Below are 16,897 nucleotides of genomic sequence, written 5' to 3'. Positions count from 1 at the left end.
ACATGCTTTTAAATTAACTGCCGCAATCACAAAGATTATTTGCTTAATTAAGCGAACTCATTAAACGCGCACGAGTGGCCGGTGAGCGCTGTGACAAATAAACAAATCAATCACAATTAAGTGATTGAGAAAAAATACGAGATTGCAAAATCAAAAAAAAATAATAAGGGATTGCAAAAAAAAATATTTTATGGCAGTTTATCAGCACTTGCAATATAAAATTAAAATAAAACTACAATAAAATAGTTTTGCGAAAATAAAATGCATTGAAAGTGTACACGAAAGCATTCAGAAACGCTGATTTATGCAAAATGTGATGCCAGATTTAAAAATGATTTAAATTTAATATAATCTAGGGAAAATGTTCTCTTCGGTTGCACCGAAGCATAATACCCTTCATATATATAAAAGATTCCTTACAAAAGCTTCATGTTGTTTGTACGGCAGCTATATCATATTGTAGTCCGATCTGAATAACTCTTTCGTATATTGTACCATTGTCTTGGAAAGTCATCCATGTAAAATTTCGAAAAGATATATTGACAAATAAAAAAGTTTTCCCTACAAGAACTTGGTTTTGATCGTTCAGTTTGTATGGAAGCTATATGCTATAGTAGCCCGCTTTTGCTGGCTTCAAAAAATGAGTAGCTTCTTGCATAGAAAAGGACGTGTGCAAAATTTCAGAGCGATAGCTCAAAAACTGTGGAACTGACGCAAGTATATATGTATATAGCAAACTTAACCATGTTCAGGGTATATAAAAAAAGACGCATATATGTATGTGTGCGCAATCAGCTTAATCAGGTTTATAAATCATTAAAGTCATATTTATTAAATCGATTTTTTTCGCTACACCGCAATTAAATGAATTCACTCCGCCGCTTCCACCGCTCGTCTCACATTTTGCTAATACTTTTTATACTCCATTCATATGTATATGTATGTATGTGTCTCTGTGTATGTTTGAGTGTTTTTCCTGTTTGCTGCATAAATATGACTTTGCTTGTGTATGTATTGTGTTCATTATAATTTTGTTATAGTTGTTGTTTCTGTTTTTAATAGGTTATATGTTTGTATGTATGTATCTTACGTTCTTTGTTATTTTTTTGTTTGTTGTTTATTAGTTCTTGTTGTTATTTGTTTATAGCATAATACCGAAGAATGTCAAAAATTTGAGTAAACTGTACAATTTATACAAGAAACGATATCGATCCAAATGTACGAAATTGAAATCCGTTCTGACATATTCCGTTTCCGGTTCGATTCAACTACATTTACGCGCTCGCCGCTGGAAACGTTTCATGCGCAGCGACCACTCGTCCTTCCATTCGAGCACCACCGAACTGGGTCCGATGGCCAAGTAGCCAGGTGCGGCCTCCGAATCACGTCCAAGTATAAGATATGATCTGAAAATGAGGTGGTAGGAAGGGAGGAAGAGATAAAGAAATGGTTCATTTATAATATTTGATTTCGACAATATAATATAGAAGGTTATATTAGATTTATAAACAAGATCTATAACTCAGCTTAATTAGTTTGTGATATAAAGTGTCAAATCGTTTTTTCTTAAAATGAATTCCTTTTATTACAAAATTTCACCCGCTAATACTAAAGTAGTAAATTTAACGATGGAAAAGTAAAATAATATAAAAAATATGCGGCGTGAATATAGAAAGAAAAAAATTTCGTGGAGCGTTTGAGAAGTTCAGGTTATGAGTAATCAGGGTTCAGGCGGTTCGCATAAGGTATGGTTAGCAAGATGATTCAACCTGAGTCTAGTGAAAACCGGACAGTAGCGGATAAAGTGTTTAGATGTTTCCATATCACCTTCCTCCATATAGCTTTAAGAATAGATAGGATAAAACGGAATTCGGACTGAAAACACAAATCATCTGATATTCTAAGTTCAACACGATCTTATCTGCTAAAATGGCAACAGCTTATAGGAAACCGTGCTAAAACCGGAAATGTGCTATCTGTTTAGATACTTCTGGAAAAATTATTATATAGAAGAGCTGATAGGGGACTTATCGGGTTAACTTACAAGCAGACTTTTATAGAGAATATGACGATTGCATTTGATTATATTCTTCGACATATAGAGTTTGCTCAGACAACTTGTCTCACTACGGGGAAATAATCAGTGAAATTTTGGAGAGTTTTACAGTTAACTACTTAAAAAGTATTCCTTATCGGTACGGTTAATTAACCGACTCTTTAATATAGACTAGGTGTTTTGAAACTAGAGCAAGTCAAATTGCCGACGAAAATTTTTTCCTATAATGCGATGCAGATTATATCGTAAAGGAGCGCTGATAAGTTATGCTGAACGACTCATTTCTTCTTTTTTGGAATTTCGCGGATGAGATTATGGAATAAAATGTTATCTGAAGATTAGACTTTTTTTATTTCGATTTTTGCGTTGGAACTTTAAGGGAGTGTGTTTAATGCTACTGTCAGCATATGATCAACAAACGAAGAGTCTCGTTCCAACGACGGAACACTCAGAGAGGCCCAGCCTCTTGAAACAAATGTCACAGTTAACTAGTATAGTTTTTTGTAGACAGTTTCATGTTCTTTATATTGGAACGCGAATAAATACAGAAGGACGCCTTGAAACTAACTAAGTATTAATCTTTCCATAAATTGTATAAAAAAGGAAAAGGTTTAGAAGTAAATCATACTCGTATCTCTAAGAATATATTCTATATAAATAATGACTTCTATACTTCGCACATTCCAATATTGGAAAGAAGCATGTGCGATATTACGAGTAGAAATCGTTGGGAGAGCTCCTAAATAGTTCGTTAAAAAATTCACATATGATTGCGGCAAGATTGACTTTCCTAAGTGCAAGTAGTTTGGTGAAAATTTTACAAATCTCTTCAGGACATAAAAATTAATCAAGTAATATAAGTAATAATATAATAATATGATCATTTTATTACAACATTGACTATTGACAATGAGTTTTCTTAATTATATACTAAATCAAAGCAATAAAGTTTTATAAGACGATCACGCTATGCATTTATTTCTTTCTAAATAGGCCAAAACTAGAAGATATTGCTTGCCACAATATCTACAGCTAATGCTACCTGTGCTGCTATATATATGTATATATGTATAAAATAATTTGTGTGATAAAAATTCCAACACTCACTTGTTCAACTTAATTTTGGGGCACTGGCATTCGAGGCTCTTGCGCGGCACCAGCCACATCATATGCCCCCTGCCCAGCAGCGAACTCGTTGTGCCCTGCAAAGGGTTGCGCTTGAAAATCGTCTGTATATTTATTTCGTATTTGAAAATTTCATTTTGTCGTTCAATCGAAAATTTCTCCGTATTGATGTCCTGCGATGCGCGGTCATGCCCAATGACTTTTGCTAAAATTGCTGCAATTGCGGGAAATTGCAAAAATAAAAATAAAAGAGAAAAGAGAAAGGTGGAAAAATGAAACGTTGGAGTCAGCATAAATACAATTAAAATTGTAATGGCCCAAGGGCATGAATGCATGCATGCATGAAATTCATTAGAAAATTACAAAACGATAGGCAAAAACAAAAACAACAACTACAATAGCAAATGTGCCAAGGTAACTCATACGTACCGTAATCCTCCATGCAGAATTTATTCAAATTGAGTTTTTTCGGGCTGGCCTTGCATTTGCCGCAATCTGTTGAATATTAAATAAAAGTTAATTAAATTTCAAACTCCAATGCACTGAGCCGGACAGTTCGATGAACACATGACACCAACAAAACGCCCGCACAATGACTCATGTATAACTATGTACATATGTTTCGTATGGATGTTTGTGTGTGCTTGTAATGAAATTAGTTTGTCGCGTTGGGAATTCGGCAAATTTCATTAAAGTGAAATGCACTCTAAGCACTAAATTCGCTATGAAAATTTGATTACAAGTGTAAATTACATTTCATTTCGTGCGTGTGTGTTTGTTGGCATTCAACCTAACCCACCGCAACTGCGAGTGAGTAGTGAAAAAAGGGTTGCCTTAGCAGTTAGTTGATTATTACAATGCAAATTTGGCAAACTCAAACCGCAGCAATGCCACAGCGAAACTTATTCGACATTATTATGACACTAGCTCGCACACTTTGTGGCGCCACTCCACAAAATTACTGCGGTCACCCTTTTTTCACTGCATGCCCAAAACTATATTAATATCACCTCATCGTTAATTAGTTTATTTGCGCTTTATACTTACACTTTTTCATTTCGTCATCGGGTCCAGCGGGTTCTCGGTATTCGCTAACCGCACTCTCTGCTTGTATCATATTCGCTTTGGACGGTAATTCTATTGTGGTTGAAAATAATTTATATTAGTTTGCATATATTGACTTAAATATTTACTAATTTTTATTTTCTTTTATCTACTTACTTATACAAGGTGCCACATGCGAGCGTGTTTGCTGATAACCCCGCGCACAGCGATTGCACGTCAGTCCGGTCACGCCTTCTTTGCAAGGGCACTGACCGCTCAAATGATTGCAAGTTTTGCCGGTAGAGCCAACAGGATGACAGTCGCAGCCTGAAATTAAATAAAAAGTAGTGAAAAGAATGATTATTAAGTTCGGTAAGTCTATATTGATTTAATTAAATTATTTAATATATATTGATAATTTAAAATTGTATGAGATCGGTGTGACATTTCTAAGTTAGTGAACGTAGTTGTCGATAAATTACATCAATAATTAGATGATTATCGCTCTCACGGACGGAGATTCAAAGTTTGTTATAGGAAACCAAATAGAGAGAGGGGCATTGTAATGAAGTTGTTCTACTTTCGGGTCTACATATTACTGACATTAGCTATTTTGTAATTAGCTACCATATTTTTTCGCGATGTTTTAAAGATACTGCTCAAAACTTGTTCTCTCAAGTAGGTACCAAAACTGGAAATTTTGTATCTATAGACATTAAGCTGGAAATAATTTTTTTTTAGTTTCAATGTTTAACTATTGAAGTATATGTCTAAAAGAGGATTTTAGAAAATTCAAATTTTCCAAACTGATTTGTTTAGAGCTGAAACTTTAAACGAGTTTTCGAAACTGTCCTTTTCAAAATGATACCCACGATTTGTCAGACAGATTTAACTGAAAATTTTAGAGAGTATTTTTAATGTACTCGTCTAATAGGTCAAATGAAAAGTTCTCGGCCTAACATAATATAACACAGTGTTTTGCCAAAATTATTTTTTTCTATTCTTCTATACAACAGAGTTTCCCTTAAGGATTATGCACTGATTATAGCCACCCTCCTACGTTTCAATACAATTTTTTATCACGATTTGTCTCTTTTTCAAAATAAGTCTGAGTTTCGGCTATCACCTCTTCATTGGACGAAAATTTCTTCCAGCGAGCATTATTTTGAGTTCTGAGAACAGAAAATAGTCGCTGGGGGTCAGATCTGAAGAATACGGTAGATGCGGAAGCATTTCGAAGCCCAATTCATGAATTTTTCACATCGTTGTTACTGACTTTTGACACGATGCTTTGTCTTTGTGAAACAGCACTTCCCTTTTCTTCAAAATCGGTCGTTTTTCGGCGATTTCGTTCTTCAAACGGTTTAGTAATACTATGTAATAGTCGCTGTTGATGGTTCTTTGTTTTTTAAGGTAATCCATAAAAATCATAAATACAGAGGCCACAACCTTGCCAACCGTCTGTTGCGTTTTTTCATGCTTTGGAGCGGGTTCATCGTGTGCAATCCACGTGGTTGACTGTCGATTGCAGCTCGAAGTGAAATAGTGGGGCCACGTTTCATCCATTGTCACTTATCGACGTAAAAACTCAGGTTTATTACACTTAAACATCTCCAAACACTGCTTCAAATAATCAACTCGTCGGCACCCAATTTGCACAGAACTTACACATACCCAAGTGTTCGTGACTGATATGAAGTACACATTCAGTTGATATCTCTAGAGTATCTGCTACCTCGAACAACTTCATTTTATGGAATTGTTTTGTGAACCTTTTTTATGTTTTCGTCGGTAAGAACATATTTTGGGCGTCCACTGCTTTCACTGTCCCCGGTGCTTAATCATTTTACCACTTCTAAACTTAGCTTACCAATTCTTGTTGGCTGATTTTTCTGAGGCGGTATCCGAGAAGTCGCCACCAAGCCAAGTTTTTGCTTCAACTGTCTTTTTTCGCTTCAAAAGGCCATATTTTATCAATACGCGAAATTCCTTTTTATTCATTTTTTCTCTATAAAACAAGTTGTTTCACTCAAAATGTCAAATTAATACGCATACTCTTAAAGAGAGTAACTCTTTGAAGGTTAGGGCTAACTAAAAATCATATGGATTAAATTGTAGGAGCGCTATCTATGTGTCAGGCCGGGACTTTACAATTGACTTGTTACATCGCTAAGACTGTTATAGTATAAGAATGATACAATAACAGACTGTTATATTAATTTAATAAAAATTCACAAATTCTCTTCAGCAAAACTCCAAAATAGTGAGCAGATTCCGATAATGTCTTTCCAAAATTTTTTCGAATATTTTGTATATGTATATATATATTTGTTATTTTATTACCAACTCTCCCTACTAAGGATTTCTAAGTAGTCTCTCTTCACACTATTCGTTAGTTTTCTCGTTATTAGAATTCGATACTCTTATAAGTAAATATATATCTGCTTTCTTTGCACAATTAGCTCCACTCCGAAGTAAAGCACTTAAATTATGGTATTATTACTGAATGCCAAATTTTTTTTGAAAAAGTACTGGTTTCTTCAAGCCATAGAAATCGTTAAAAGTAAAAAACTACTTTTAAAAGTTCAAAGGTCAACTAAAACTCTGAAATCCAAACCGTTATTTCTTCACATATCTTCTCCGTTTTCATCTCCCGCGTTTCTTTGTCGCAAGTCACTTAAGGAAACGCCATCAAATCATCATCAATGCAATGAACTCAAATGAAATCTGTTTTTCCTCTTCGTAAACACGAAAAGTGCAAGTAATTTAAAATCAATTAAATTCCGATTTTGATGCTTTTATGCGTTTTTATTGCCCATTCCCGCCGCCACAGCGAAGTTGAATAGCAGCGGCGAGCGCGTAGGGCTTATTGTGGGCGCACAATAATGACCAACAAACAAAAGCGAAAGCCGAAATAGACAAAATCAATGCATAAGCAATCGAAAAAGTGAAGTCGCCTCCACTAAATGGAAAACGAGAACTCAATTTCGGCGTATACTCATAATATTCATGTAGGAAGGGCCGCAGATAGCAAGTGAATAGCAGCGGTACCACGCTTAAGCGCCTAAAACCAAAAGCGGCAAATGAAACTATTGAAAAAGACTTCGGGAATAGATTACATACAAATAAAATAAAATTGCTAGCAATAACAATAAAAGGCGAGGTAATTGAGATAGCGACTCGTAAATACGCTTTGCGGTGCTTTTAGCTACAAGTTTTTCTTTGGAGCTCATACTCCCTGTGTGGCATACTATGAGAAAACAGTGTTGAGGAAATGTTGAGAAACATAAGAAAAAACTTTGGTTTATAAAATTTTAGATGGAAAACTTTTTTAAAGGTTAGTTTTTTGTTTCGGGTATGTAATACTCATTACGAATATAGACTTCACTGGAAATAATGGTATTAAATGGGCAAAGCACCACTAAGACTATAGCGACACCAATACTGAAGTGTGTCCTTAAATCATGTTCCTTTACATGAATACTAAGCTTTCTATTTAAGGACGTTATGTGTATGTATGTTTAGCATAAAAGGGTATAAAATGGTCTTTATATTGATTTTGATCAACCAGTCCGATCTAAAAAATTTGTTCCCAGATAATTTTTCATACTAGTTGATTTTGATCGATCAGTTTGTATTGGAGCTATATCTTATAATGGTTCCATATCACCGATTCCGTCAAATGAGCAGCACGTGTGCCAAATTTCAGATTAATATCTGAAAACCTGAAGGAGTGATTAGACCGATTGACATGGTTTAATCAACTCAGGTCATCACGCTAGTCATTTATGTTAATACTTTACAGTGTCTCACGCCACCAAAACATCCGATCTAAAAAACTCTGTCGTCTTAAAAAGATTTAACCGGTAGAGTTCCGTTCGAAATATAGGATCATAGACGAAGGTATGACCACAGAATTTGGGTGATCTTTTTTATGAATTGGTCATATAACTTTAAACAAAAGACTGAATGTGTCGAGATATTTATTTCATAGAATTCAAGAAAATTTTTTGTTGTTCTGATAGCGTTCGAGTTAACAATGCTCAATTGGACAAAAAGATGGGAACTTCTGGGTAGAAAATGGGGAGACAATAATTTCATGATAGCCAACACTTGTAGTGAACTTCCCAAATGGGAAGGGTTAATTTAGAAAATCTTGATAGAGGGGCATTGCTAAAATGTCTCATCGTTCTTTTATGACACAGTGCCTCTCACCATGAAACGAGTTTTTGTTTTTCGCATCACTCTTAGCAATCGTATGATTCTAAATAAGCTTCAGGTAGTTGAAATTTCCAAACAGTGTATTATACGTCCATATTTTCAATTGTCTTATCAACCCTATACTTCTAATTATTTCAAGAACTGCTACTGCTTACTGCTTTCAAACAATGCTATGAAGAGTAAAGTCTAAAGAAAAATATATCTTGAATACCTTTATTTTGTATTTTTTTTCACGAAAAACTTATCAGTGAATCAAATCTCCACCCTTTCTTAGCACTATACGCTATTTCGTCTACCTTCCATACAAAATTTCGAAAAGGTGAGCTTATACATGGTTTTTGTTGCTGTTGTTTGGTTGTAGGATTATTGAATGAAATTCCACTCGAACCGTCTTAATCGCTGTCACTCCACCACTTCAACTCATCAACAGGGAACAAACTTCCCAGTACTTTTGTTGTTGTTGATGTTATATTTGTTACTATTGGTTTTGGTATGGTTGGGTGCCAGCGCGAAAAAACTGTTGTCTGATGGATTACCAGCTTTGAAATTGAAAAGGAAAATCCTTCATTGCTAACAACAAAACTTTACGCCGCAAATACTTGCGCATCACATTCTCAATTCCGTTACAAAGAAGTTCTGGTATCAATGTATGTATATATGTTTGAGAGTTTGTATGTATATGCCATATGCGTATGAGCTTATGGGGTTGCCTTGGTATTACTTGTTTCGATAATGTTTTCAATGATGACAACGTCTAATTCGAAAGCCTTCGCTGATGTGTGGGATTTTGTATTTGTTGTTGAGTGAGCTATCGTGACGAATCGAACAACAATTTTTCAGCAAACTGCTTTCCAATGCGACATGCATGAGAACTTATGCTTAGATGAGGGTTTCTTGTACGCATGCTGTTAGTGTTAGTTGTGTTGGTGGGTAATTGTTTTGTGAGTGAATTGAAGGAATGCCATAAACAACTTGTAATTTGTTCAACACACGCGATTATCTTGGATTTGTAGCGACATTTCGACTTGATTAGCTCATTGTTCGAAAATCAAGCGAAGGAGCGGTCTTTGACATGACAATAGTGAAAACTACATATAATGCGATGAAAACTAACTCACAAGTAAAAAAATGTGCGATAGCTTTCTTTAGTATAGACATCTATATATTATACACATATGTACTATATATAGTTATATACTCTAGAAAATAAGGTACGCAGTTTTTTTATTTGATTTTCGAAAGATGGAAAACTATATTCAAGCTTTCGTCATGTATGTCATGTTCACCAAATCAATCGTTAGGTATATTTTATCTAGAGGTTGTGAGTTTGGATAGCAGCTAACAATACTTTCCAACTTATAATATACATAGTTATAAATTTATTTGAGCTACAACTGATGAGTCGACGATGCGAGTTTCCGAGAGAAAAGTTCTGCGAAAGATTTATGGTCCTTTTCGCGTTGGCCATGGCGAATATCGCATTCAATGGAACGATAAGCTGTATGAGATATATGACTACATTGACATAGTTCAGCGAATTAAAAGACAGTGGCTACGCTGGTTAGGGCATGTTGCCCGAATGGACGAAAGCACTCCAGCTCTGAAAGTATTCGACGCAGTACCCGCCGGGGGAAGCAGAGGAAGAGGAAGACCTCCACTCCGTTGGAAGGACTAAGTGGCTACGCTTGGAATATCCAATTGGCGCCACGTAGCGAAAAAAAGAAACGACTGTCGCGCTGTTGTTAACTCGGCTATAATCGCGTAAGCGGTGTCTACGTCAATTAAGAAGAAAAAGAAATATATTTGAGAACGTGTCTGTATGACAACTGCGTTTTTTTAATTGAAAATAGTATTGGTTAAACTTTGCTGACTATCGAGTACAATTCTTTATTCAAAAAAGTTCCACTCTTAAAATTAAGATAGGTTGGTAGGTAGGTAGGAGTGTAGACCCTTCGAGTTAGTTCTTAATATCTGAGTATTACTTTTCATTGTTGTGCTCAAACCATTTGGTGCTCTCAATGATACTACTTTCATCATTTTTTTTTATCTTCTTCAGTTCCTCCTTCGATGCCGTCTTTATCTCGTCAAGAGAACCGTAACGTCGTCCTTTCATGGGCCTCTTCAGTTTAGGGAACAAGAAAAAGTCACAGGGGGCAGATCTGGGGAATACGGTGGCTGCGGCATCATTAGTGTGTTGTTTTTGGCCAAAAAGTCGCGCACAAGCAACGATGTGTGAGCAGGGGCGTTATCGTGGTGCAAAAGCCAATTTTTGCTCTTCTACAAATCCGGGCGTTTCTGGCGAATTGCTTCGCGCAAATTGCGCATAACTTGCCAATCGATATGTTTAGGTCCTCAGCAACTTCTCTAATGGTGATTCGACGATTGGCCAATACCATTTTCTCCACTTCATTAATTTGTTCGTCTGTTGTTGAAGTGCTCGGGCGTCCGGCACGCTCTTCGTCGTTCACATCTTCTCGGCCTTCTGAGAACATTTTGTACCACCGATAAACGTGCTTCGGTCCAAGGTAGCTTCTCCGTATGCCATAGTCAACATTCGGCAAGCAAAGCAGCTATCAACAATTAAATGAACATCCAAAATGGCCGAGCTTGTCGGCATAAGTGAGAGACATGAGTACCAACATAACGCCACAAAAAATTCGAAATTCGAATATACGTAACCCGCGAAAATTCAAAATTCGCGATACTTTTTGAACACACCTCGTACATACTTTTCTTGGAATTGTGTAATAAATTTTTAGTTTCTGCTTGTCATATTTTGACCATTTGACTTCTTTTTCACGATCTTGCATATGGGTTAAGATTTCCATTTATACTGAGTTATTTGTTCAAATTGTGCGTTGAGCTTCCACTTGATTGTTCCTAACGGGTACGATAATATCTCTGCCTCAGACTAGTCCAGATAGTCTACAAACTTGGTTCACTCGTTTGTTTTTTTCGCTGCCGAAAATGTTCACGTTACCGGGAACCAAAATGATAGACAAGTGAAGTTGACTTGTTAGTTAGCTGAAAGCTTTCCCACATTTCTTTAGTACGCTGGAGTTGAACTTTAGAGATGACAACACTTGTAAGTCCGCCTTACTGTCTGTCTAAGTCCGCTTTCGGTATCCTGACGTAGTTATTCAGAAAAACTGGTTTTCTTTATACACAGTACTTCCACTATAGAGAATCAGTTTAGTAGACGGAAAAGAGATATAAGTATGTATACCAAGATTCTCGAAGTATACCCCTGTCACACCACCGCAGTCCATTTTTGACCCGTCGATGTAAATATCTGTAGTATCCTCCTTCCCAACTAAACATCTTCTCAATTCACGTCTATAGGGTGTTTCCACCAGAAAATAACTAGTGAAATCCAACCTTGTGAGGATATAGTCTGATTTATTTATATTTGTATCGAACTGGTTCAGAATTTCGGTATGTACATAACTTTCTATACCAATCGCCAATCTCCGAAAATCAATTAAAATATAGGAAATTTTTTTGAGCCAATGCTTCTTATAAGTGAGGCAAGTTGTTCACGAATTCATTCAAAGGGTTTTCTATGGCCTCTATGAAGTAAGTGTGTATTCCGTTGAGATTCCATAAATTTTTGGGAAAGAAAAATTGGATAATGAGACAAATCTCTCGTAAAAAGGTGTCGTTGGTGAGCCTCTGGTCCTCTCTGTGATTTATTAAAAGTGTTTTTTTAAAACCAAATAATTTTCGTTCTCCGAAAACCTTTAAGCTTTACATGGAGACATGAAAACAGTCCAATTGCTATGCTAGCAACATATGATATACATACATATATGCTGTATATATTCACAAGCAACTACCAGAAAGTGGTTTTTTCAAACTTTTTCGAAATTCTCAGTGATCTTCATGCAATCCCCGTTAAGTTTTGTTACTGTCTGCTCACTATAGATACTATGCCATACAGAACAGGAAACTTATAGGGGTTTTAGACTTAAGATTATAAAGTCGAATCGAATATAAAGGAAGGCAATAATATCACTTTCACTCTCGAAAATCTCAAACTCTATTTTCTGTCTCAAAGGCTTTGAGTTCTTGCAGCTTTTCATTACTGTCGACTAAGCTTTAGTTGATTTTTTTAAAGTTGTGGTTATTTTATATTCAATATTAAAGAGTTCACTTCAAGGTCTTAGAACATTTACAAAACACTGTTTATCTACAAGTAGTTTTTGCTATGAGTTATATCTTAAAGATTATATTTCACGGTCTTCTATAAACTTTTTTCTTTTACTTACGTTTGCATACTTTGCGATTATTCAAAGCCTTCGTGGCATCTCTGTAAAAGCCCTCGCGGCAATAGTGACAATAACGGCCGGTTGTGTCGTGTTGACAGTTGTAGCAAACACCGCCCGAGATGCGGCCTGATAGCTTGTATAATTCCAAGTTGAAACGGCAGCGTCTAGCATGTCCATTGCATTGACACACTGGAAATTGAAAAATCACAAAAAGGAGAGGTTAAGAATGGACGAAATTTTATATAAAAGAAGTATATACATATTATATAAGCAGTAGTAGTATATAGAAATATGGTAGTGTTTCAGGTACAATTTTTTGGTTAGTTTCAATGGAAGGAGATATAGTGCACATAGATAGGATAAGGATTGCACCGCTGCCTTAGGTCTATTGTATATGTATCTCTCCTAAATTACAAAGACACACCTAGCTCCAGCATATTGATAAAGTTCATTATACTGCTAGGTGCTAGTGAGACGATGTACATATAAGCCAAACTAGAGTGTGCGAAGAATTGTCATATCTATTTGGGAATCCTACGTCACCCACAATAGTCATGCTCTCATTGTTCCACAAGCTATTATTACAAAAAATATCTATAAATAGATATCCAGTAATGAAGTATTGCAAAAAACTGAAACCATAACACATTCCTCTGCTTCAAATACAACAAAGTTCAGCGAGCAACAAAAGAATTGGCATTTACAACCATTAATTATGTCCGCGACCGAACAGTGGTGCCAAGCGGTGGTTATTTAATACACAGCTGCTCCATATATTTGCCACATTTCCGGCATTTATGCTTTTGCACCAAATTGCTGCTGTTGTTGTTATTGCTGTTTTTATTGGCTGAATTGTTTCAGTTGCGCAGTCACTCGTAGTTTATAGCACTTTGTTGGTAATGAAAGGTGAGCATGAAATATGTAGGTGTAATTCAATTTTGCAACCACAATTCCATTGGCAAGTGGCGGCCAACAAAAGCAACAAAAGCTGCACAACATTAAACAGCAGTTCGAATTGTGATGACCAATGGATGCCAAAACTTTACTACAAATAGATATAGACATACGTCTGTTTCGTTATGGGTAAAAGGTTGTTGTGCCCTGTTGGCAAATTATTTGGCGCTGAAAGCACATTGATGGGTTGTTAGGTATAGAATTTTTGGAATGGCTTCAAATTAAAGTCGAATGATCGTTTTTAGCCACAATCTTAATATTAAACAAATAAAATTTTTCAGTCTAGTAACACTACCTTTGATATTCGAGTTAATTTCGAGACTGTGAAGGAAATTGTTCGAAATAAAGTAGATGCTGCTTTTTATTGAAAAAAAACATATCATCGAGTAAGGACCATAAACTAACTGATCTTCGCTGCTGACCTATCCTAATCATTATATAAATTTGAGCTATCCGTATCAAAATGAATAACAAACGAAAGTGAAATATATGTATATAGCGACTCTTTAGAAGTATTTATTCTACGCTGTTCTTAGTTGGGTTAGATTAAGTAAATTGGCTGATTTCTTGTGGTGTCGCGAATAGTTCTACTTGGACAACTGGAGACGCACGTCCGTTATTATACCCAAAATTACTAGGTAGGGATCAATAGGACCGTCGCAAATCAAAAAAACGCCTATCATATGGAAGGCTTTCGCAACTCCACAAGTTCGGGTTGTTGACCAACGCTTACTTAGTTCACGGGAAGCCCATAGTTTCAGCGCCCGAATGAACGAAAGCAGGATAATCCCTGCTCGTCGCCATCTTGATGGAAGTTAAGTAAGGGTGCCTTTGCTTATAAATTCATTATAAGACTCCCAGACAAGTTTAATATGTAAGTAGCTATATGCTTCTTTTGTTGTTTTCTTTTCATTGGTAGGGTTTTTTATGTGGCGGGTCCAACATCCAAACTAACCTGGTGGAGTGATGTTGCGCCATCTCAAATTAACTCGCCTTAAAACGGGTGTTTTTGGCTACCCAGAGTATACTTGGAAGTCGTAAACTGATTTAGCCAACTCCCAAGTGTATGAGTGGAAGAAGTATTCTTCTGCTAGTGGGATTTTGCTTTGCCCTTAGTTAGAGTTTCGCAATTAAAACAACGAAAAATGCTATGGCATCAGATTTCAAGTACTTTCAAAATCAGACAGTCAGTTTAAATAGTCTTGAATTCTTTAACCGTGTATGCGTATATGTTTAAGCACTCGGCTCGTTCCGATTTAATTTACACGACTACCAGGTGAACGGGTGTAGATAGCATTCCCTACAGAACATTGATATTCATAGATGAAGTTCATATGTTTTCTCGCATCATCAACGAACCATCGGAATTTACCATTCCTTGCAATTTTTATCCACTTTACTTGCTTTGAAGTCAATAATTTGCTGTTTGTAAATTTTTCCCACAGGGCCAACGCAAAATATCAGCACATATTACATGGCTATACGAATTTAACTTCATATATAGTTGTACATACATATATATTGAAACTGAAGCCCTTTGGTGGTCAAGCACATTGAGGCAATTTACTGTTGAATACCCTGCAGTGGCCGTCTGTTAGTTAAGTTATTCTCGTCTGCAACTCAATTTTTTCACGCACTCAATTTTCAATACTTTTTCCTACGAAAATTTCACAAAAAATATATTTTTTTCAGTAGAAACTTTTAATTTTATTGCTGCAAGTTTGATATTGAGCTGGGAATATGTCTCAATTGAGCTGTCAATTTTTCACTTTAATTTTTTTTGGGGTTTCGAATTACATATAGACTGTAAATATGGTAGATATACGGCAATTCGTGTGAAACTTTCGGTTACATTGTTTAATTTTGTATCTTAAGTTTCAGAACTATTCATGCTTTTAGAGCTCAATATATTACTCTGTGTTGATTATAGGTCGTCGTATAATGCTGGAATACTGAACTTTAAAAAATCTAAAAAATGTAGCTTTAAATAAAAAAGCGAAAAAACTTGGATAATGCTATTTGTAATGTTTAGGTTCGAACTCAACAAGATATTTTTTGACTCAGCAGTAAAGTCAATTATTAATTCGGTTAAACGCCTATAAGTATGCCACTATTTTTTCTTTCAAATTCGTGCTATATTAAAATCCAACTTTTTGTCGATTCCTCAAATATTTCACCAAAGAATTTCTATTGTTTCGTACGTCTGTTTTGGCAGGTTCAAATCCTTTTCAAATAGAGTTTGAGACGCACCAACAAACATATACTCATATGAGTTCGTTTAAAAAATACACGGATCTAGCGATTGCCTACACTTTAGAAGGCACCAGCGCAGCTAAAAAATGGCACTTGAAACTACAATAAGCCCCTAGAAATTCATATGTCAACACACATATATACATGCACTTGTAACACTACCTTGCACCGCGCCCTTCCATTTTATATGCGCTCCTTCCTAGCACTTGAACTTAAAACGAGTAAAAAACATAAAATTCTATGGTCGAACAGGAAATGTGTGCGAAGCATGTCCTTTCTAAAGTGGAGAATAATAAAAAAGTGTACACAACTGATTTTGCGATTCGATTTTCAAATCGACAATCGCATAGACACGCTCACACAATTCGACATCACTCAGGCTGTGTGTACAAGAGGTGAAAGAGGAGACCCGAAAAAAAGAATGTATGGAATTATATGTCGCAGTAGATTTGAAAAGCGCTCCAAAAATGTCGAACTGCAGCGGATAATGTGTGGCGGTAGTAAAAATGTGCGTATTTTCATTTATGAAAGAACCAAGTGAGAGTGAGAGGATTGGCAACTGGTTGGGAACTAGTAGGAAGGTAACTAAAATCATACCAGTTACATAATTAATTATTCTAAGCTGTGTTATTAACTTGTGGTGCGTTTTGCGATGGATTGATAATACAAATTTTTATTCAGAAATTATTTCGATTATTAAAAAAGAATGATTTCAGTTTTACATTTTTTTATTTTTTTTATCAAATCTTTCTAAACCAAATATTACGTTAATTATGTTGTGATGGATTGATGTACAGAAAAAATTTTCTTTTCAACAATATTTTAAAATTTTTTTTTAATATGTTTCTAGTATATTTTTTATTTGTTTATTAATTTTTCTTAGCCAAAAGCCTTTCACCAACTCAACGCATTTTTCTATGCTTGTCTTCATCCATCAATTCTCGTAACTGGAAAATACATATAAACGAAATTTTGC

The 16,897-nt window shown here is 35.6% G+C and overlaps 2 protein-coding genes and 1 long non-coding RNA gene across 3 annotated transcripts in view; 1 reads left to right on the top strand and 2 right to left on the bottom strand.

Moving 5' to 3' along the window:
• LOC120773727 (netrin-A-like) overlaps positions 1–16,897 on the bottom strand; it is a 610,257-nt gene that overhangs the window by 319,240 nt on the left and 274,120 nt on the right. The window lies entirely within an intron of this gene.
• The window catches only part of LOC120776079, a 119,552-nt gene that overhangs the window by 52,598 nt on the left and 50,057 nt on the right, over positions 1–16,897 (top strand). Inside the window, exon 2 of the long non-coding RNA XR_005705382.1 lies at positions 4,412–4,597. This is a non-coding gene — a long non-coding RNA (uncharacterized LOC120776079). The remainder of the gene's footprint in view (positions 1–4,411; positions 4,598–16,897) is intronic.
• LOC120776076 (netrin-B) overlaps positions 779–16,897 on the bottom strand; it is a 243,434-nt gene continuing 227,315 nt past the window's right edge. Inside the window, exons 2-7 of the mRNA XM_040106545.1 lie at positions 12,715–12,903; positions 4,403–4,552; positions 4,229–4,318; positions 3,611–3,676; positions 3,164–3,395; positions 779–1,406 (exon numbers count right to left, since the gene is read on the bottom strand). Of these exons, the coding sequence (XP_039962479.1) occupies positions 1,265–1,406; positions 3,164–3,395; positions 3,611–3,676; positions 4,229–4,318; positions 4,403–4,552; positions 12,715–12,903 (869 nt within the window). The 3' untranslated portion in view covers positions 779–1,264. The remainder of the gene's footprint in view (positions 1,407–3,163; positions 3,396–3,610; positions 3,677–4,228; positions 4,319–4,402; positions 4,553–12,714; positions 12,904–16,897) is intronic.

This window comes from Bactrocera tryoni, chromosome 4, assembly GCF_016617805.1.
Source record: "Bactrocera tryoni isolate S06 chromosome 4, CSIRO_BtryS06_freeze2, whole genome shotgun sequence".
Classification (NCBI taxonomy): domain Eukaryota; kingdom Metazoa; phylum Arthropoda; class Insecta; order Diptera; family Tephritidae; genus Bactrocera; species Bactrocera tryoni.
This window is presented reverse-complemented; position numbering and strand designations above follow the sequence as displayed.